Source organism: Mastigoproctus giganteus, chromosome 5 (genome assembly GCF_048544385.1).
Source record: "Mastigoproctus giganteus isolate SK-2022 chromosome 5, ASM4854438v1, whole genome shotgun sequence".
Lineage (NCBI taxonomy): Eukaryota > Metazoa > Arthropoda > Arachnida > Uropygi > Thelyphonidae > Mastigoproctus > Mastigoproctus giganteus.
Genome location: NC_143579.1, coordinates 10374503 through 10397065, shown reverse-complemented (window position 1 = coordinate 10397065; position 22563 = coordinate 10374503). Strand labels below are relative to the sequence as shown.

General features: G+C 39.0%; 1 protein-coding gene across 1 annotated transcript in view; it reads left to right on the top strand.

Moving 5' to 3' along the window:
* LOC150085164 (huntingtin-interacting protein 1-like) overlaps positions 1–22563 on the top strand; it is a 637041-nt gene that overhangs the window by 32154 nt on the left and 582324 nt on the right. The window contains exon 3 of the mRNA XM_090373855.1: positions 8156–8298. Within this exon, the coding sequence (XP_090229981.1) occupies positions 8156–8298 (143 nt within the window). The remainder of the gene's footprint in view (positions 1–8155; positions 8299–22563) is intronic.

The window sequence follows — 22563 nt, the reverse complement described above, 5'->3', positions numbered from 1 at the left end:
TAGATTTTTTTTGAATCCACAAAGGAATTTGAAAGGAATATTAAATTTTAGGAATATTATATATTTTATTTTAAGGCAGAAGAATACTCTTACCTGGTGTTTTCTTCAGGTATGGCTGCATCTGGTTGAGGTGTAATTCAGAAGGTGTTGAAATTGCAATTATATGGAAGGCGGATGAAGGAAAAACCCAGCTTTTGTCCTAATTCCTTGCATGGGGAGTAATTGTAGGCATAGAAGGAGATAATGTCCTGAAGCCTGATTGGACTTTTCGTTAATACCATCTTCAAAGGAGCGTGGATACGTATCAACGCCATTTTTTATAGCCTGGGCACGTTCCATCGCCGTATTTCAAAAGTGTGATGGGGGGTTGAGTAGTTGAAAAAGGGTGAAGTAGGGTGGAAGGAAAAAATTTACAGCCTCACTGTATTACACTTATACTTTTGGAATTTGCAAATTGTACACGTTTTTTTGGCGGGAAAAAAAAAAAAAAGGTAGGAAAGGGAAAGAAAGGGGTTTCACTCGGAAATCCAGGTGCTTGACTACCCGTCGCCGTTAGTAGAGGTCCTGGATTTGTGGCGGGGGGAGTGTTATGTTCTGTTGTTCAAGTTGAACTTATATGATATTTGTTTTAGGTCCCATTCTTCAGAGATTATTATTGGTCTATATATGTTTATTGATCTGTTTGTTGATCTCATTGCTAGTGTCTGATTGGTTTCTAACATAAATTTTGTGTCTTGTTTGTCAATTATTATCACGTTTTAGCATTAGTAGAGGCATATGATGCAAGAAAGCAAGCTTATGCAGCATCAGCCAAAAAAAAAAAAAAAAACCCGCTCTCATTTCACCCCTCCGTTTGTTCCAAATACCTCCAGCTCAGCCTAAAATTTATTTAGTCTATCAACTTCCACAACAAAAGATGGAAGTCTCTTCCAACAATCAACTACCCGCTGGCTAAAGGCAAACTTCTGTACATCTATCCTACAACTGTCTTTCCTCAATTTGATTCTATGCCCTCTCTGGTGATTATTCTGAGCAAGAGGAAGAATCCCATCAGCATTGAGCATGCTCAAACCATTCAAGGCTTTATACACCTCATTCAGATCACCTCTCAGGTGCCTAGTCTCCAGACACTGTAATCTGCAAAACTTAAGCCTTTCTTCGTAAGAGCAACCCTTCATTCTATTCACTAATCTTGTTGCCCTTCTCTGTACTCGTTCCATCAGCTCTACATCCTTAAAATGAGGCCTCCTGACCTGTATACAGTACTCAAGATGTGGCCTGACCATTGCCTTATACAAGGGGATATTCACCTCCTTATCCCTGCTAGAAAAATTTCTGTATATCATTGACAAGACACCATGAGCTACACTTGCAGACTGTCTGCACTGCTCAGAAAACTTCATATCTGCCTGCACAATTACCCCCAAGTCCTTTTCATTCTCCACCACTGTCAGTGTGGTACCACAGAGTTGATACGTTACTCTGGGATTACTGCTTCCCATTAATATTCACATGTAGGAACAATAGCCTTACCCTTGGCAATCTCAAACCAATAATAAACTGTTCCAGTTAAAAAAAGAGCCACAACTGTGGACATCTAGTTTTAGAAGAAACAGGTGACAAGAAGTAATTCTGGCAAGACTTCGCATCGGTTATTCACATCCAACTCATCTGCATTTGCTTTTGGGAAAGACTCAAATGAACTAATGAGACTCGTAACAGAGAAGAAAAATGCATGGGATGCATATAAATTATCAAGCGACTCAGACGCCTATGGCAGATATAAGTTAGTCTGTAATCGGATCACAAAGGAGGTTAGGCAGGCGAAGTCAGATTGCGAGAAATCCTTGGCAAAAGATGCTAAGAAAAACAGGGAGAATTTCTTTACTTATATAAACTCTAAAAGGAAGGGGATGAATCTGATTAGTCCACTTGACATCGATGGTTTGACTGTTGATGATCCTGCTCAGATGACAAACAAACTGAATGAGTATTTTGCATCTACATTCACACATGAGGAATTATTAAGGTTTGAAAATGGCAGAAGGTTATCAAATTGTAGCAGGGTACTTAATGATTTTGTAATAACCGAGAGCAAAGTGGAGGAGAAATTGTTGAAGTTAAACATAAGAAAAGCACCTGTGGTGGATGGGATCTATCCAGTTATATTAAAGGAGGCAAAGCAACTAAGCAAACCCTTAGCCATAATTATAAGAGCATCCTTGGACTCAGGGGAGGTTCCCACGGACTGGAGATGTGCAAATGTATCCCCAATTCACAAAGGGGGATCGAAGGGTGACACAAGTAATTATTGACCAGTTAGTTTAACTTCTGTTCCGGCTAAAATAATGGAATTACTTGTTAAAGATGCATTGCAGGATCATCTAGACAAGACTGCAGCAATAATTCAGACACAGCAGTTTGTTAAGGGAAAGGCTTGTCTGACAAATTTGATTGGTTATTATGATGTGGTTACAAAGGAACTGGATGCAAAAAATAATTTTGATATCATATATTTGGATTTCAGGAAAGCTTTTGACACTGTTGTGCATGGAAGACGATTGTACAAATTGGAGCAGAATGGTATTAAGGGTAAGTTGCTACAATGGATAAAAGGATGGTTAAGTGGGAGAAGACAGAGGGTGGTAATCAATGGGTGCTGCTCTTCGTGGACTAATGTTATTAGTGGAGTCCTACAGGGTTCGGTGTTGGGGTCCACTGTTGTTTTGTATATTTATCAATGATATTGATGAAGGTATATCAGGCTTAGTGTCAAAGTTTGCAGATGATACAAAGGTTGGCAGGGTTGTTATTGACAGTAATGGCAGTGTGCTACTGCAACAGAATCTAGATAATTTGGGCAGATGGGCTAAGAAGTGGCAACTGAAGTTTAACCTTGACAAACGCAAAGTACTGCATATATGGGTAGAAGTAACCCGAGAGAAAAGTACCAACTGTGTGGTACTACACTTAAGGTGGTAGAAAATGCAAAAGACCTGGGCGTAATTGTGCAGTCAGATATGAAGTTATCTGTGCAATGTAGACAGGCTGCCAGGGCAGATCGTGGGGTTTTGTCAATGATATATAGGAATTTTGCTAGCAGGGAAAAGGCGATTGTCCCTCTGTATAAGGCAATGGTCAGGCCATGCCTTGAGTACTCCATACAGGTCTGGAGGCCTCATTTTAGGAAGGATGTAGATTTGCTTGAGCGTGTACAGAGAAGGGCAACAAGATTTGTGAGGGAGATGAAGGGATCCTCTTACCAAGAGAGGCTTAAGTTCTGCCAATTGCAGTGGCTGGAGAGTAGGCACCTGCACGGTGATCTGATTGAGGTGTATAAGGCCTTGAATGGGTTGAGCACGCTGAATTCTGATGGAATCCTTCCACTTATTCAGATTACGAACCTAAGGGGCTATAAATTCAAATTAAGAAAAGACAGATGTAGAATAGATGTGCGGAAATTTGTCTTTAGCCAGCTGGTGGTTAATAAGTTGATAGGTTGGATAAATTTAAGGAGGAACTGGACAGGCAATTGGAGGGAATGGTGTGATTTTTTTTTTTTTTTTTTTTTTGGCCCATGCCACTACTCCTCCTCCTCAGTGCTTTTTTTGCCAGTCACACCTAACAATAAAACATATTCTCATTGAATGTCCCCAACTTTCGTATGTCCGGAAATCCAGCTTTAGCTCCCTCTCCAACTTGCAGGAACCCTTAACCTTATCACATATTCTTGGGAATGAAACAGATTTCGAGGATCTGTTTAAGTATTTAAAACGTATAAATTTGTATAATAGCATCTAATCATAATGTGAAATCAGTGATACCTAAACCATGAACAGGCATAATATGGCCCAAGAGACCCTTGTGCCAAAAACCTCAAATACAACAACAACAATATGTAGTACTTTGCATTTGTTAATGTTAAACTTCCTTTGCCACCTCTCAGCCCATCTGCTCAACCTTTCTAGATCCTGTTGCAGCAGCATACTGTCATTAGTGTCCTTAACAACCCTCCAACTTTCGTATTGTCTGAAAACTTGGACATTAAGCCTGATATACCATCATCAATATCATTTATAAATACAGAAAACAACAATGGACCCAACTCTGAACCCTGAGGGACTCCACTAATAACATTAGTCCACGATGAGCAGTGTCCGTTGATTACCACTCTCTGTCTTCTCCCACTCAATCATCCCTTTATCCAAAGCAGCAATTTGCCTCCAATGTGTGGAGGCAAATTGCTGCTTTGGATAAAGCAGCAATTTGTGCAGCTTTATCCAAAGTACAGCTTTATCCAATTGGATAAAGCTGCAAAGTGCAGCTTTATCCAATCTACACTGCTCCAATTTGTGCAGCAGTCTTCCATGTACAACAGTATCAAAAGCCTTTCTAAGATCCAAATATATGATATAAAAGTTATTCTCTGCATCCAGTTTCTTTGTGACCACATAATAGTATCCTATCAAATTTGTCAGACAAGATTTCTCCTTAACAAAACCATGCTGAGTCCAAGCTATAACTGAAGTCTTGTTTAGTTGATCCTGCAGTGCTTTTTTAACCAGTGCTTCCATTAATTTCTCTGGAACAGAAGTTAAACTAACGGGTCTATAATTACTTGTATCGCCCTTTGATCCTCCTTTGTGAATTGGCATCACATTTGCACATCTCCAGTCCATGGGTACCTCCCCTGAGTCCAAAGAAGCTCTCATAATTATGGCTAAGGGTTTGCTTACTTCCTTTGCTCCCTCTTTTAATATAACTGGATAGATCCCATCCACTCCAGATGCCTTTCTTATGTTTATCTACTACAATTTCTCGTCCACTTTCCTCTGTTATTACAAAATCAGGCGCCTCCATAGCCAGGTGGGGAGGAGCAGCAGTGCATAGCACACGCTTCTTGATTAGACCGGGGTTTGAGCCCATCACCACCAAATACGGAGGATGTGGAAAGGTCAGGGAATGACCACCGCATATCCTGGAGCAATATGGCCTTAGTTGCTAATGCTCCTAAAAACCAAATAACATTATTACAAGATCATCTAGCTCACTTCCAGAGTTTAATTCACCTCTGGCATTCCCTTCCCTGAATAAGTCCTCATTTGTGAATGTAGATGCAAAATACTCATTTAGTTTGTTAGCCACCTTGAGCAGGATCCTCAACAGTTGAACCATCAATATCCAGTGGACCAATTTGATTCATCCCTTTCCTTTTAGAGTTTACATAGGTAAAGAACTCCTTGCTGTTTGTCTGGTAAGGTTAACAATCATGGTTGTTGCATATGGGGATCTGAAAATCCTCACTGAGTTCTTGAACATGAGCATGATGGTCCCCAGGTAAACATATACACACTGCTACTCCTTCAGCCAGGTGATTTGGCCATTTTTCTTCCACAAAAACACTGCGAGCTTCCCAAGTTATCTAGATATGCTCGAATTGTATGCCGCACCCCAGTTGGAAGATATGCAGCTACGTGTTTTATCAGAAAGATGGGGCACCACCATACCTTAGCTTGCATGTGCATGATTTCTTCAATAAAAAGATTTCTTAACCAATGAATCAGCCTGGATGGTCCTGTTATATAGCCTCCCCATTCCCCAGATATCACACTTGTGGATTTTTTTGTATGGGCTACATAAAGGATATGGTGTATGCAAAAAAAAAAGTTAACCTCACAGAGTTAAAAGAGTTTGATATTGATGGGTCAACTGTTGATGATCCTGCTCAGGTAGCTAACAAACTAAATGAATATTTTGCATCGACATTCACACAGGAGTTATTCAGCAAGGGGAATGCCAGAGGTGTATTCAACTCTAGCAGTAAGCTACAGAATCTTGAAATAACTGGGAGTAAAGTGGAGGAGAAACTGTTGAAGATAAACACAAGAAAGGCACCCGGGGTGGATGGGATCTATCCAGTTATATTAAAGGAGGCAGCAAAGGAAGTAAGCAAACCCTTAGCCATAATTATGAGAGCTTCCTTGGACTCAGGGGAGGTACCCGTAGACTGGAAATGTGCAAATGTGACCCCAATTCACAAAGGAGGATCAAAGGCTGACACAAGTAATTATAGACCTGTGAGCTTAACTTCTGTTCCAGGAAAATTAATGGAGGCACTGGTTAAAGAAGCACTGCAGGATCATTTAGACAAGACTTCAGTTATAGCTCAGACACAGCATGGTTTTGTTAAGGGGAAGTCTTGCCTGACCAACTTGATTGGATACTATGATGCAGTCACAAAAGAACTGGATGCAGGGAATAACTTTGATATTATATACTTGGATCTTAGAAAGGCTTTTGATACTGTTGCACATGGAAGACTGCTACACAAATTGGAGCAGTGTGACATTGGAGGCAAATTGCTGCTATGGATAAAGGGGTGGTTGAGGGGGAGAAGACAGAGAGTGGTAATCAATGGACACTGCTCATCGTCGACTAATGTTATTAGTGGAGTCCATCAGGGCTCAGTGTTGGGTCCATTATTGTTTTCTGTATTTATAAATGATATTGATGATGGTATATCAAGCTTAATGTCCAAGTTTGCAGATGATACAAAGGTTGGCAGGGTTGTCAAGGACACTACTGACACTATGCTGCTGCAACAGGATCTGGAAAGGTTGAGCAGATGGGCTGAGAGGTGGCAAATGAAGTTTAACATTGACAAATGTAAAGTACTACACATGGGAAAAAGCAACCCCAGAGCAACGTATCAACTCTGTGGTACTACACTGACAGTGGTAGAGAATGAAAGGGACTTGGGGGTGATTGTGCAGGTAGATATGAAGTTCTCTGAGCAGTGCAGACGGGCTGCAAGAGTAGCTCATGGAGTATTGTCAATGATATACAGGAATTTTTCCAGCAGGGATAAGGAGGTGATTATTCCATTGTATAAGCCGATGGTCAGGCCACACGTAGAGTACTGTATACAGGTCTGGAGGCCTCATTTCAAGAAGGATGTAGAGCTGCTGGAACGAGTACAGAGAAGGGCAACAAGATTAGTGAATGGAACAAAGGGGTGCTCTTACGAAGAAAGGCTTAAGTTTTGCAAATTACAGTGTCTGGAGACTAGGCACCAGCGAGGTGATCTGATAGAGGTGTATAAAGCCTTGAATGGTTTAAGCATGCTCAATGCTGATGGGATTCTTCCTCTAACTCAGAAAAATCACCTGAGAGTGCATAAATTCAAATTGAGGAAAGACAGATGTAGGATAGACGTGCGGAAATTTGCCTTTAGCCAGCGGGTGGTTGGTTGGTGGAACAGACTGCCATCCCTTGTGGTGGAGGTTGATAGCCTAAATAAGTTTAAGGCTCAGCTGGACAGGTATTTTGAACGAACAGAGGGGTGAAGTGGAAGTGGGTTTTTTTTTTTTTTTTTTGGCTGATGCTGCATAAGCTTGCTTTCTTGCATCAAATGCCTCTACTAATGCTAATGCTAAAGTAGATTGAATAGGCACCGACTTCCATTTCTCAAGAGATGCTTGAAAACACTTGGAATGAAATTGGCTGCCTTCTTGACATTCTGTGTTCTACTAAAGGTGCCCATGTGGAGCTTTACTGAAGTGCTGATGTGGGATAAGAAATTGTTTTAGTTGCTGTATTAAGTGCAACTAAGAGTTTTACAAAACCTGTTATAATAAAATTTTAATTGAGTTTCATAATCAGGTGAATAATTTACAGACACCTTGTATAAGACGAGGCATGGTTTGGCTCTGGCAGCTCTTATGCCATTAAACCCCATTCCACCAATGTTACCACCACCACAGTTCTGAGTTGTTTCAGACTTTACATGGTGAGGTTTTAATAAACACTTCTTTGGTACAGTATAGAAGGTTTTAACCTTTCAGTTACAAACTTAATTTTGATTAAGTTTATAATTGAATGTGCTTGAAACGTAATATAGTGCTTACAGTATTTGATCTTTTTCTCACGAGCTGATGTTATATTATTTTGGCTGGAATGCCTAAGAATAGCCAAGAACAAAAACTTGTATTAATTAGTTCTACTAGTTCACTTATTTGGTAGTTAAAAAAAATACAGTTTTCCTGACATTAATTTTGAAAAATGAATGTTTCAATTTCATTGGTATTTCAGTTAGATCTAATCTGTGTAGTTTTTTGGCTTTAATTGGAAAAAAACGAGCTTAACTGTATTTTAGATGCAATTATAGGAACATTTCACGAGAAAGGTGCAGCTGCATTTTGGAACGTTGTTAATAAATTGCCGCTGAGAGGAAATCCTATCATATGCTGGAAGTTTTGCCACGTATTACATAAACTTCTAAGAGAAGGACATCAAAATGTAAGTTTCAAAGTACACCTGTGATAATTAAAGTGCAGAAACATTTGTAATTTTAAATTGTTTTCTTAGCAACATCATTTTGGCTATTTTAATTGTAATTTATTTATTTTACTAATTCTAGCCCTAACACAGCTAGTGGTTAGAATGGTATCCTGCTAGATAAAAGCAGAAAGGCCAACACCACCATCAATAACCATTATGGCTCTTACAAAAAAGGAACATGCTCTTTTAGTAAAACTGTTCTACCAGAATAATAGTAACGCTAATGCAACACTACATGAATATCGGAAACTTAAAGGTTTGCATAAAGGACCTTTGACGTTAGTGGGGCTTCAAAAACTAATAAAGACATTTCAAGTGACCAGGGAGTTAGGTGCAGTTCCAGGTAGGGGCGACCATGTTTTAGAATGGAGGTAGTAGATGAAGTGGCAGTTGCAATGGTCAGAATGCAAAACACTATTAGTCAGTCATGCCAGAGGTGTGTCAAGAAACGTGAACTTTGGTATATTCTACATAAAGTACTTTGAATAATTTTATGCTGTTTCCTGTACAAGATTCACATAGTGCAAGAACTAAAGTCTTGTGGTCAGCAACATTGCACAGACTTTAATCTACGATTTCTGGCTCTTATGGAACTTGACGATACATGGGCTCGAATGATCTTGTGGTCTGATGAGGCACATTTCATGGGGCTGTAAATGCACAAAACTGCTGAATATGGGGAACTTCTCATCCATCTGCTGTGCATGGAAGACCACTACAAAGTCCATACGTTACAGTATGGTGTGGATTCACAGCATATGTTATAATTGGACCATTTTTCTTTGAAGAGTCTACACCTCATGGCTCTGTAAGGTGTACAGTAATTAGTACATGGTACTGCACTCTTCTACTAAAAGAGATCACATTATTCCCGCTCTGCAAGAAAGGCAATGCTTGGAGACCGTAGTGTTCATGCAAGATGATGCCCCTCCCTATGTTGGTCAAAAAGTGAAGGAACTGCTCTGTTCAACATTCGGAAATGATTGCATCATTTCTAGAGATTTTCCGCAGTTCTTGCCAGCCCGATCATCAAATCTCGATCCCTGTTATTTCTTGCTATGGGGATACCTGAAAAACAGAGTTTACCATGGCAGCATACAGATACTTGCTGATTTGAAAGCAAGCATTGAGCAGCATGTAGCCAGCATCCCCAATGAGATACTATGCAAAATTGTGTCGCAATCAGTCCTGTTTTGAGAATGTCATCTCAAGTGAAGGAAAGCACATAGAACAATATCTGTAGATTTCTAAGTTCTGATATTAAAATCTAATCCTAAGTTCAGTATTCCATCTTATGTTTACAGTGCCATTTTCTCTCCTGGTGGCAGAAATTTGAACAAATTTTTTTTTTTCCTTCTACAAATTGTTTCCCCATACCCAAAATGATGTACCCACCAATTTTCACTGTGCTATCTCTAACTGTTTTGACACTAATGTTTCCTGAATAGGGAAACTTATTTTTTAACCACCCAGTATATCTGCTTTATTTTTTCTGCCATTCAAAACTCCATAAAGTAAAAAAAAGTAAAGTGCAGCCATTATCAACCCACTGCAGGATGGAAGCCTCCTCAACAATTCATGCTGAGGGAAATGGACCATAATCTGCCACGCTGGTCCAGTGCGGGTTGGCAGATCGACCGTATTCAGCAGTCAGGGGCTTGAACCCCAGTCTATTCAAAGAGCGTGTGCTACTGCACTCCCGCTCCTGCCCACTCGGCTACGGAGGCAAAATTCAAACTGAATTTTAAATTGAATTGAATCTGTGTTGGTATGAACATTTTTTTTTTTTTTTGCTTAAAATCACCCAAGGAATCAGCCCCTAAAGTTTGTCCTGGGACTCCTTGTTTAGTTATTATAAAATAATCAGAAGCATTATTCAACAATTAAATGATCTTTAAACTGTTGGTTGATTAAAAATATTACTGAAATTTCTATTACAAGACTATATTGAGGTAGAGTTACTGAAGGGTCTGAGGCTATCTAACCAGGAGATTCTCTACATATTCTAAGCTAGGCTTAGAATATATATTACCTATATATTTGAATAGTAAAGATACTGGAGTTATGATTAAGTATTCGTTCCCCTACTCTATTGTCATGTAATAACCTGTCAGTAGGGAGCTATCTGTGTGGCTTGTGAATAAATGAATGAGGTTAGGGTTCCATTATGGGATTAAGCTTAGCAGACTAGACAACAACAGTCAGCAGTCACAGAGAGCAGATGTGCCAGTTAGTGCTGTCAGATTATATTCAAGAGGATTAAAGGAAGATTGGATTAAGAATTTAGTGGATAATTACTGAATTTAATTTCTGTTATTTGGAATTTATTTTCTGATATATGTTGTAAATTTCATTCTTTCTTTTTCTAAAGCTATTTCTGCTAAGTTACATTATTTACAGTATCTTGTAAACCTTACTTTTTTAACTTCAGGGAGATAGTGTTGATAACTGCTTAATTATTACTGTAATATTTTGTTAATTTTTGTAAAGTTAATTCTATAATATTTTGTTAATTTTTGTAAAGTTAATTCTATAATATTTTGTCAGTTTTGTTTCTTTACCATTAATAATGGTTGCTACAAGATCTACTTTGAATATTTCATCTGAGAATATTACAACTCAGTTGGAAATGGCTGTAGGCAATTCCTGTATGAGTCACAAGTTCATTATTTGTATAACCTGTGAAGTGAACTAGGATTATCTAATAAACGAAAGTTGGTTTATTCTATAATCCTAGTTCAACTGATGATTCTTTACTCTGTTCCTGAGTTAAGGAATGTACTGATTTGAAATTAAATTTGGCACATTACTAGATGAATTTCGGTTACTAAAAAATGGGTGCTCATCCTAGTGACAAATAAAATTGAAGGTGCATCATTGACTCTGATATCTGGTGACCTGGTTGATGCACTCCTGATCCAGATTCCAGGACCGAATAGTCGGGCATACTGCTCTGGTTCAAGAGGATTTTGTTTAACTGGGAGAGTTGAGTAGATGCCCTTGAAGGTATTAAAGTGGGGGACCCATCAAATTCTCAGCTTCCCAATTCAATGCCAGAGCTCCCTCTTGTGCATCAGGCTACACAGCGGCAATCCCCAAGGCATAATGCTCTTGTCCCTCAGGAGATAGTTGTAATCAGTGACTCCATTGTCAGGGAGATGGGTAATATATTGTTTAAAAAGGATAGGGGAAATAAGACGAAGGTATATTGCCTGCCAGGGGGAAAGAGTTGATGATGTTGTAGAGCAGATACCATCTTTTAAGAGCTGAAACGGTGATAATGTTGTTGTACACGTTGGCACTAATGACATTAAGTGTAGGAGATCAGTGGATTTACTTAACAAGTACAGGTCAGTGTTGAAAAAAAAGTTGAGTTAGGGTTAAATTTGAAAGTGTCTGCAATTCTGCCCATACACGATTGGAGGGAGTACATGATGAGAGCCTTGTCAATCAATTTGGCCCAGGAGAGATTGTGCAAGACTCATGGGGTAGAATTTTTCTCAGTGTATTCTGTCTTGTTAACAGGAGAGATTGCTTCTACAGGAATAGGATACATTTAAATAGAAGGGGTGCAAGAATATTTGCTGATGCTATCAAAGCATTGTTAGATGGGTCAGAAAACTGCTAGCTTGGGGGATTCACAGACTAAAAGATTAACGGTAGCCGCAGGCAGAGGTGCAAGTGATTCTTCCACTGCTTCTATTAGAGTGGAGAATGGGGTGCTGGGATTTTCAGCGACTTTCATAGTATAGTATAATAGGTGCATGTACACCAATGCTAGGGGTACATTAAATAAATTTGATGAATTTGAAGTACTGGTCAAGACATCAAAGGCAGATATTGTTGGGATATCAGAGACATGGTGTCACACTGATATAAGCAGTACAGAATTGGAATTTGGGGAGTACAATGTGTACAGAAAGGATAGACAGTATAGGAAAGGAGGAGGGGTTATGCTGTTAGTTAAGAAACACATAAAATCTAGGAAAGTGTATCTAGTTGACATAGATGGTCAGTACAATGTCGAGTCATTTTGGTGTAACGTAAGCACTGGGAAAGAAAAAATGAGAGTAGAACTGTGTTATAGGCCTAATGACTCTGTTGAGTACAATGCACTCCTGATCCAGATTCCAGGACCGAATAGTCGGGCATACCGCTCTGGTTCAAGAGGATTTTGTTTAACTGGGAGAGTTGGGTAGATGCCCTTGAAGGTATTAAAGTGGGGGACCCATCAAATAAACAATTGTACAAAGAAATAGAGTGGGGCGTAAGTCAGATTGTCTAATAATGGGGGATTTTAACTTTCCAGATATTGACTGGAATTTGTGGGTTGGTCACTCGCAAGAATTTTCTGGATTAATTGGATGATTGTTTTCTACAGCAACACATTAGAGAGAGAGAGAGAGAGAGAGAGAGAGAGAGAGAGAGAGAGAGAGACTCACTCTTGATCTGGTTGTCAGCAGTGATTATTTGTGCATTAAGAATTTGCAGATAAAGGAACCACTGGGTGGCAGTGATCATAGTGTACTGATGTGGGATTTACTTAAAGATATTACAACCATAAGGGGTAAAGGGAAGGGTTTTTGCTTCCATAAAGGTGACTACAGTGGTCTCAGACAGATTTTAAATTGTATACAGTGGGTGGGACCAACTGATGATGTTACCGGCAGCAAATTCTAAATGGGTAGCTTTTCATACTGATTAAGAAATGCTGTTCAAGGTTTAGGCCTAAATGGATGTCAGATGAACTAATGAGACTCATGGCAAAGAAGAAAAATGTATGGGATGGATATAAATTACCAGGCAACACAGAAGCCTATGATAGTTATAAGCTAGTCTGTAATCAAGTCACAAAGGAAATTAGGCAAGCGAAGGCAGATTACGAGAAATCTTTGGCAAGGGATGCAAAGAAAAACAGCAAAGAGTTCTTTACTTATGTAAACTCTAGATGGAAGGGGATGAATCAGATTGGTCCACTTGTTATCGGTGGTTCAACTGTTGATGATCCTGCTTGGGTAACTAACAAACTAAATGAATATTTTGCATCGACATTCACACATGAGGAGTTATTCAGCGAGGGGAATGCCAGAGGTGTATTCAACTCTGGCAGTAAGCTAGATAATCTTGTAATAACTGAGGGGTAAAGTGGAGGAGAAATTGTTGAAGATAAACAAGAAAGGCACCTGGGTTGGATGGGATCTATCCAGTTATATTAAAGGAGGCAGCAAAGGAAGTAAGTAAACCCTTAGCCATAATTATGAGAGCTTCCTTGGACTTCGGGGTGGTACCCATAGACTGGAGATGTGCAAATGTGACCCCAATTCACAAAGGAGGATTGAAGGCTGACACAAGTAATTATAGACCTGTGAGTTTAACTTCTATTCCAGGAAAATTAATGGAGGTACTGGTTAAAGAAGCACTGCAGGATCATCTAGACAAGACTTCAGTTATAGCTCAGACACAGCATGGTTTTGTTAAGGAAAGTCTTGCCTAACCAATTTGATTGGATACTATGATGCAGTCACAAAAGAACTGGATACAGGTAATAACTTTGATATTATATACTTGGATCTTAGAAAGGCTTTTGATACTGTTGCACATGGAAGACTGCTGCACAAATTGGAGCAGTGTGGAATTGGAGGCGATTTGCTGCTATGGATAAAGGGGTGGTTGATGGGGAGAAGACAGAGAGTGGTAATCAATGGACACCGCTCATCGTGGACTAACATTATTAGTGGAGTCCCTCAGGGTTCAGTGTTGTGTCCATTGTTGTTTTCTGTACAGTCGGTCCTCGTATAACACGTGTTTGTATTACACGAATTCGATCATACACGATTTATAAATAGGGGAACATTATCTTATATAACACGAAGCGAATTCACTTATACACGATTCGCCTTTGTGTTTACAAGAAATGGCAGTCGAACGCGGAATCACCCCAACCGAACGCAACACGATAGGAACGAAGAAGATTCTGAAAATGTATTTATGTGTTTTATATCAGTGAAGGGGAAACATATTTCACCATAATAACGTAAAAACCAACACAATTCCAGCTATCGATATAATCGCAAATGCAATTAGATGGAGTTTACTACCAGTTTATAACAGATTGCACTAGCAGAAACGCAAATGGAAATTGTTTTTATTGTTTTATGGTAGTAACCCCCAGAAATGTGCTTTAGTAAAATGTGAGGTGTTAATAGTGTATCTCGGCCTTTACGGTGTTGTTTATTCAGTTGCTACACGCGCGCAGCTTTGTTTATGTATATCAATCGTGCCTCCTCATCTTGTAATTTTGCTTTATTCCCTAAAAATTAGTAAAATACTTAAAAGGTGTGAAAAGGAAGCGTCCTGGCTAAGACACTGCAGATTCAGAGAAAAAAAAAAGAAGCAATATCGATAAACAGAGGCGGACTGGGTCAAAAATTTTTACCCGGGAAAATTTGTAGTGGCCTCATAATACGGTTTATTATGAGGCCTCTGGCCCACCGCGGTTTCCCCCGTAAGACTTATGGCCAGTCCGCTTCTGTCGATAGAGAAAAAATATGAAATTGTGAAGCGCTTTGAGCGAAATGAAAGACCATGTGATATTGCACGTGCTACAGACCTAAATGAGGCAACGCCGAGAATTACAAAGAATGCGGAGAAAATAAAAACAACTTTCATAGCGCGAACAACTCAAAGTGTAATTAAAATCCATTAGATTAAGACACAAGAATTGGAAGAGATGGAATGGCTGTCATCTGTTTGGATAGAAAATCAAACAAAAAACAAGTTTGCTTACGATAGAAGCAAAAGCATTAGCAATATTTTATTACGACTTACGTATTATAAAATACGTAAGTATTTTATTACGACTATTTTATTTAATATAATAATTTTTTTACGAATAAAATACGTATTTTATCCGTAAAAAATACTTTTTTAGTATTAAAAATACTAAAAATACTTTATTATAATATAATATTATTTTTATTACGTATTTTAATCGTTATGAAATACGTAAGTATTTTATAACGATTAAAATTACCCGATTATTTATTGTGTTTGGTAATGTAACCCCACTTTTGGTAATGTAACCCCACTTTATTGTGTTTGGTAACCTAACCCCACTTTTCCCATAGGGCCTGTTGTTTATATTGCACGATTTTGCATTGCACGAGGGTTTCTAGGAACGCAACTATCGTGCTATACGAGGACAGACTGTATTTATAAATAATATTGATGATGGTATATCAAGCTTAATGTCCAAGTTTGCATACGATACAAAGTTGGCAGGGTTGTTAAGGACACTACTGACGCTATGCTTCTGCAACAGGATCTGGAAAGGTTGAGCAGATGGGCTGAGAGGTGGCAAATGAAGTTTAACCATGACAAATGTAAAGTACTACATATGGGAAAACAGTAACCCCACAACAACCTATCAACTCTGTGGTACTACACTGACAGTGTTAGAGAATGAAAAGGACCTAGGAGTAATTGTGCAGGTAGATATGAAGTTCTCTGAGCAGTGCAAACGGGATGCAAGAATAGCTCATGGTGTCTCATCCATGATATACAGGAATTTTTCTAGCAGGGATAGGGAGTTGATTATTCTCTTGTATAAGGCAATGGTCAGGCCACACCTTGAGTCTGGAGGCTTCATTTCAAGAAGGATGTAGAGCTGCTGGAATGAGTACAAAGAAGGGCAACAAGATTAGTGAATGGAACAAAGGGTTGCTCTTACGAAGAAAGGCTTAAGTTTTGCAAATTACAGTGTCTGGAGACCAGGCACCGGCGAGGTGTATAAAGTCTTGAATGGTTTGAGCATGTTCAGTGCTGATGGGATTCTGCCTCTTTGCTCAGAATAATCATCTGAGAGGGCATAAATTCAAATTGAGGAAAGACAGATGTAGGATAGATGTGCGGAAATTTGCCTTTAGCCAGCGGGTAGTTGGTTGGTGGAACAGACTTCCATCCCTTGTTGTGGAAGTTGATAGACTAAATAAAATTAAGGCTCAGTCGGATAGGTATTTCGAACGAACGGAGGGGTGAAGTGGAAGTTTTTTTTTGCTGATGCTGCATAAGCTTGCTTTCTTGTATCGTATGTCTTTACTGATGCTAATAACAACAAGGACTTCTTCGCTTATATAAACTCTAGAAGGAAGGGGATGAATCGGATTGGTCAACTTGATATCGAAGGTTCGACTGTTGATGATCCTGCTCAGATAGCTGATAATCTGAATGAGTATTTTGCATCTACATTCACACGAGAAATTATTAAGGGAGGAAAATGGCAGAAGTTTATCAAACTGTGACAGGATGCTTATTGATTTTGTAATAACTGAGAGCAAAGTGGAGAAGAAATTGTTGAAGTTAAACATAACAAGGGCACCTGTGGTGGATGGGATCTATCTAGTTATATTATACGAGGTGGCAAAAGAAGTAAGCAATCCCTTAGCCATAATTATGAGAGCATCCTTGGACTCAGGAGAAGTCCCAATAGCTATTCCAAAAGAATTTATACACTTGGTTGTGTTGAATTGAAAACAGTAAAGGAAGAAAGGGATTTAGGTGTTATGGGTGGACAAGACATTCCACTTCTTAAAAAGGTTCAAAGACTGGCAACTCGCTTGATGAAATTGGAAATGAGTAAAGCCTTCAAATGCGTGTGAGTTTCAGGAAGTTGTTAATTACTAGAATAAGTGGAATCCATAGAGGTGAAGCTGACAGCTTGGGAGAAATTTAAAGTTTAGCTGGATAGTTAACCTACACGAGAATGGAAACAATTAGGTCATTTTATTTATTTTTTACATGTCCTTTATTATTATTCATAATCTGACCTTATCTTGTCATACCAGAATATAAATAGAAAATTTATTTATTTATAATATAGAAATTGAAGGGCAATCTTCTACATGCATATAACACAATGTAAGCAGTGTGAAAGGGGATGAATTTTGAAGTAAAAATAATTTATTCAATTACAGCACTACTCTTAGAAATATAGGCTAATTAAAAACATTATATACATCAGTAGAATACGGAAACAGGGTAATTAAAAAGTAATCACAGTCAAAGTGTAATGGTCTTCATCATCAGATTTTAGATGATATAGTCTATAGAAAAGCTGCATGTGACATATTTACCTTCAGAGAGTGGTTAGGAAGACTGTGATTAGTCCATGTCAGAATATGTATAGGAACTGAATGCTCTCAGCAATTACTGTTTTCTTGATTAGAGTCTGTGAGCACATACACACAATATTTGATACATAAAATGGCGGACAAAAAGACTGCATCACCTTAAAAAAAGTAACGTTTGTAGTGAAACATAACATTTTGTTTGTCGCAAAGCAAAGGTATTGTGTCAGATAACGCTTCTATCAGCCGTTTCTATAAATATGGTGTTGGAAGGGTATACATGTTCATTAGTATCCTGTTTTGCGAAGACGTAAGCATGGCTCCATATGTTCAGTTCACACCAAGAAAAAAAAAAAAAAGTGGACCTGCTGCTCTGTCCCCGGAAGGGCTGGCTGTCGCTGATAAAATAGGCTGCCACCAGTCAACAGTATCCCGGGTGCTGAAATTAAAGCGTGAAAGCTGTGATGTGAAGAGAAGACCTGGATCAGGCCCTAAGAGAGTGACTACGCCTTCCCAAGATTGATATTTGAAATGGCTATGCCTTCATAATCGCCATGCTAGTGCTCCTGATTTAAAACTGGACTTTGAGGTGGCCTCTGGTGTTGCAACAAGTGCACGAACTATCCAAAGATGGCTTTCGGAATGTGGTCTGCATGCCTATTGGCCCAAGAAAGTCACTTCTTCCTCATTTGTTGACCCAGCAAATGAGGAAGAAGTGACTTTCTTGGGCTAAGATGCATGTTTCACGGACAAAAGAGCAATGGGACACGGTCATCTTTTCTGACAAATCAAAATTCAATCTGCATGGCTTGGATGGGAAGTGATATGTCAGAAGACGAAAATCGGAGGTATACCATCCTGACTGCCTAACACAGACTGTAAAGTTCCCTGGTCAGATGGTCCCTAACAAGCAAAGGGATGGGGCGAATTAAGTTTATTAATGGAACGGTGAATACAGAAACCTACGCTGCTATCTTGGAGGAGTGCTTGAAGCCACACAGATGTCCAAAACTGCATTTTCAACAGGACTCAGCACCTTGCCACACAGCAGAATTGATAACTTTTATTTAGATTTGATGATGAGTTTGTCTTCTTGTCTCACAATGCTTAAAACGTACTTATACTAGTGTTTTCCCTCGTTTTTCTCCCTTAAGGTGCAGTCATACCTCAGAAATGCTGGCATTACAGTGTTGGACTGGCCCAGCAACAGTCACGATTTGAACCCTACTGAAAATTGGTGGTACGTAATGTTTTCTAAAATTGCTCAGAAGAAGCCAACAAGTAAGATTCAGCTGCAGGAGAGCATTGTAAGGGTGTGGTACCACGAACTTGGGCAACCATATATCCAGAATTTTATTAACTCTATGCCACATCGTTGCAAGGCTGTAATTGCAGCTCAGGGGCAAATAACAAAATATTGAGGACTTATTTTGATGATTTACAGTACATAATACTATTACGTTAACTTGTCATTTCAGTTTTTACATGTAAATGCAATAAAATGTATGTTTAGTTGTAATTGATCTCCATTTGCATGATTTCTCATATTTCCATTAATTACGCATTTTACCCTTTGGGAAGATATTTATGGCATTTCGGTATATCAGGCAGAGTCTTTTTATTGGATTTCATTCACAGAGATATATATATGCATTTCGAACATTTCTGCAACCCACAATGCAGCACAAAATGCATTATTTGCAAAATTCACGAATGATGCAGTTTTTTTTATTATTATTATTACTAGCCATATAGTGCAAGGAAGCCTCAGGCTTATGCTGCACCAGCTAAAAAAAATTTCCGAGTTACCCTGAGAGAGAGAGAGAGAGAGAGAGAGAGAGAGAGAGAGAGAGAGAGAAACATTTTTGTCAGCCACTATACTTTGATATCAGTAATCTTATCTTTAAATGTAATATTCAAATGTGCAACAGTTCAGTATCCACATAGCAATTAAATGTATATGAGACTTCAAGCACTCTTGTTGCTTTTGCTATATTAAAATAATTGAGATGATCTTCTGTCTGAGAAACCAATGCCTCAAAATTGTGGTGCCTTGTATATTAAAGAAAGAACTGCCTTTCAAGATGTTATTTGTTTAAAAGTAGTGCTTCTTAAGTAGCCTGTAGTTAAGGGAGTTTGTTCTGTCTTAAGTACTGTGATCATAGTGTTTACTCATTGCATTTGAAAACTTGCTGTGAGAAAAATACATAGGACAACAGCTCATTTGGGCAGACCCTTTGTATTTTCAAGAATCAGGCTTTGTATTTTTTCCCTTCTGTGGCATGTGTAATATTTTCATTTGTCAACCACACATTGTCTTATTATGAATTAACCAACCAAAGATTTTAGACCACACTAAAACATCCATGAAAGTCAATTTGACTGCCTCTTTAAATTTTGCAGTTTTTCAGCCCCTTTTTATTGCAGAATTGTGAGTTCATGACATGTCCTAACATTCCATTAATTTACAGCATGCACAATTGGAAATTGTGAATGCTGTAAATTAATGGATACAATGTCATAGAAATAAAGTCAAGGAAATTGCATTTTTTTTTTTTTTTTTTTTTTTATGTGAACCCCAAACACGATAGGTATTAGAACCTATAGTACTTAGTACCGTGCTTGGGTTGGAGGTTGAGAAGACGAAGACGGAGGTTGACAAGGCGGATTTGCGATTTATACAGAGTGAGCAGCTGTTTGGAAGAAAAGTAACGCCGAGAGTGAAAGAGAAAACCAAGTTTTTTAGATGCAGAGGAAGCAATATTTGTAATGTGCTTGTGCCAAGAGAGATTAGAAGTCAGGGTAATCCCCAAAGGAGATATATCATTTTGCCTAGAAATCGGAGTGTCATTAAAGATAAGCCTAGGAGCAGAAGAATCCTTTTTGCGAGATATAAGACAAGACTGAGTTTTAGAAGGGTTGAAATCAACTAAGTTGTCTTTACCCCACTGGAGAATTACCTGAAGATCGGCATTTAAGGAATTGGTAGCAGATTTTCGAGAAGTTGAAGCTGATGGAGCAGGACAAGGTTTCTCAAAATGGAAAGTGGAATGCAATGTGCTGTCATTGGCAAAACTATGGATAGGATTTCCAGTCAAAGGAAGAAGGTCATTAATATACAAGAGGAAAAGAGTGGGGGAAAGAACTGAACCTTGGGGGACACCGGAATTAGTGGAGAAGTTAGAAGACAGAGGGCCATCTACCATCACCCTCAGTGAGCGATCACAGAGAAAACTGGATAACCAATTACTAAAAACAGTTGGCAAACCATAAGATGGAAACTTGTTTAGAAGACCTTTATGCCAAACCAGATAGAAAGCCTTTGAGATGTCAAGAGAAACTACTTGTGTTTCACCGAACCTTTCCATTGAATTAGTCCATAAATGGGTAACATAAGCCAGAATATCACCAGTGGATCGACACTGATGGAATCCATACTGGTGATCGTTGATCAGACGGAAGGTTTCTAGGTAGTTTAAGAATTGGTGGTTAATTGATTTCTCCATTAATTTAGAAAGAATAGAAGTAATTGCAATGGGACGATAATTGGATGGGAGGGATTTGTCACCCTTTTTAGGAACTGGCTGGATATGAGCAAATTTCCAAGCAGAGGAAAAACACCTTTGGAATAAGAAAGTGAAAAAAGGCGGCAAAGAATAGGAGTAAGTTCAGGAGCACAGGTTTTGAGAACAAGTGGAGAAATACCATCAGGACCTGGAGCTTTCTTAGCATCAAGATTCATCAAAATCCTTCTGATATCCTTTTGACGGAAGACCACAGGAGGCATTGAATGGAGCGTGTTGGGAATGGTGGGAGGTGTTTTACCAAGCTCATTAATACATGAGCTGGAAGAAAAATGGGATGCTAGCAGGTCAGCTTTATCCTTGGCTGAAGTGACAACAGAACCATCTGGTTTGGACAGAGGTGGGAGCAGAGATGGGCAAAAGTTGCGGCCAATAGCTTTGGCAAGAGACCAGAATGCTCGGCTACCATTAGGGCAGAAGCAAGTTTTTTACTCTTAGCCTGTTCAAACTCTAGTTTGGACTGATTAGTAACTGCTTTACAATTGTTGCGAGCTTTGGTGTAGGCAGAAAATGAAACTGAAGAATTAGAAACAAGCCAATTACGATATGCAACATTCTTCTCTTGAACAGCCTTAGCACATTTATTGGAAAACCAAGGTTTAGATAAAAGACGAGATTTTAAAGTGGAGTGTGAAAAAAAAGAATTCCATTCCTGCAAGAATAATTTCACTGACACGATCTGAGCAAACGTTGACATCAGAAATTATGAAACAGTAATCCGACCAAGGAAAAGAAGAAAAGAAGTCTTGCAGGTCATCCCATTTTGCATTCTTGTAATGCCAAACAACACGAGGTTTTGGAATAGCCATGAGATAAAGGTTCCATTGGAGAAGAGACAATCACCAAGTTGTGATCTGAAGTGCCTAGAGGACCTCTCACTTCAACCTGTACTTAGAAGGGTTGTTTGTGAGAAAAAGGTCAAGCGTATTGGCTGTATGATTAGGATTGTCCGGTATTCTTGCAGGTAAATGAACAATCTGTGCTAGGTCATTAGTAATTGCAAAAGCCTCAGCATCTCGACCTGCTGTGTCAGTGTGACTAGAAAACGGAAGCCAGCTGGAGTTGTGAACATTAAAATCACCAAGGAAAATTACCTCACTGTTAGGAAAGTTGGACTGGAGAAAGTCAAGTTGCAAAGAGAGGAAGTCAAAGAGCTCCAAGTGATTAGTGGAGTTGGGAGAACGGTAGAGACAACAGATGAATTTGACACAATGAGGTAGAGAGATTTTAAGCCAGAGAAGCTCAAAGAGAGGAGATTACAAATTGCCAAGTCTCTGACAGGGAATATGAGAACGGCACCTTTGAGGCGAAAGGAATCATACAGCGATTAATTTGGGCATCTGAGATGAGCAGTAGTTGAATCAACCGATAACTGAGATTCTGTCAGAAAAAGTACATGAGGTTTGGCAGACTGCAAGTGGAAATGGACATCGTTGAGATTAGAATTGTGACCACGTCTATTTGTGAAATGAATTAGGAAGTGCTTGGGAGGTTTAGATCTTTTTGCAGATAAG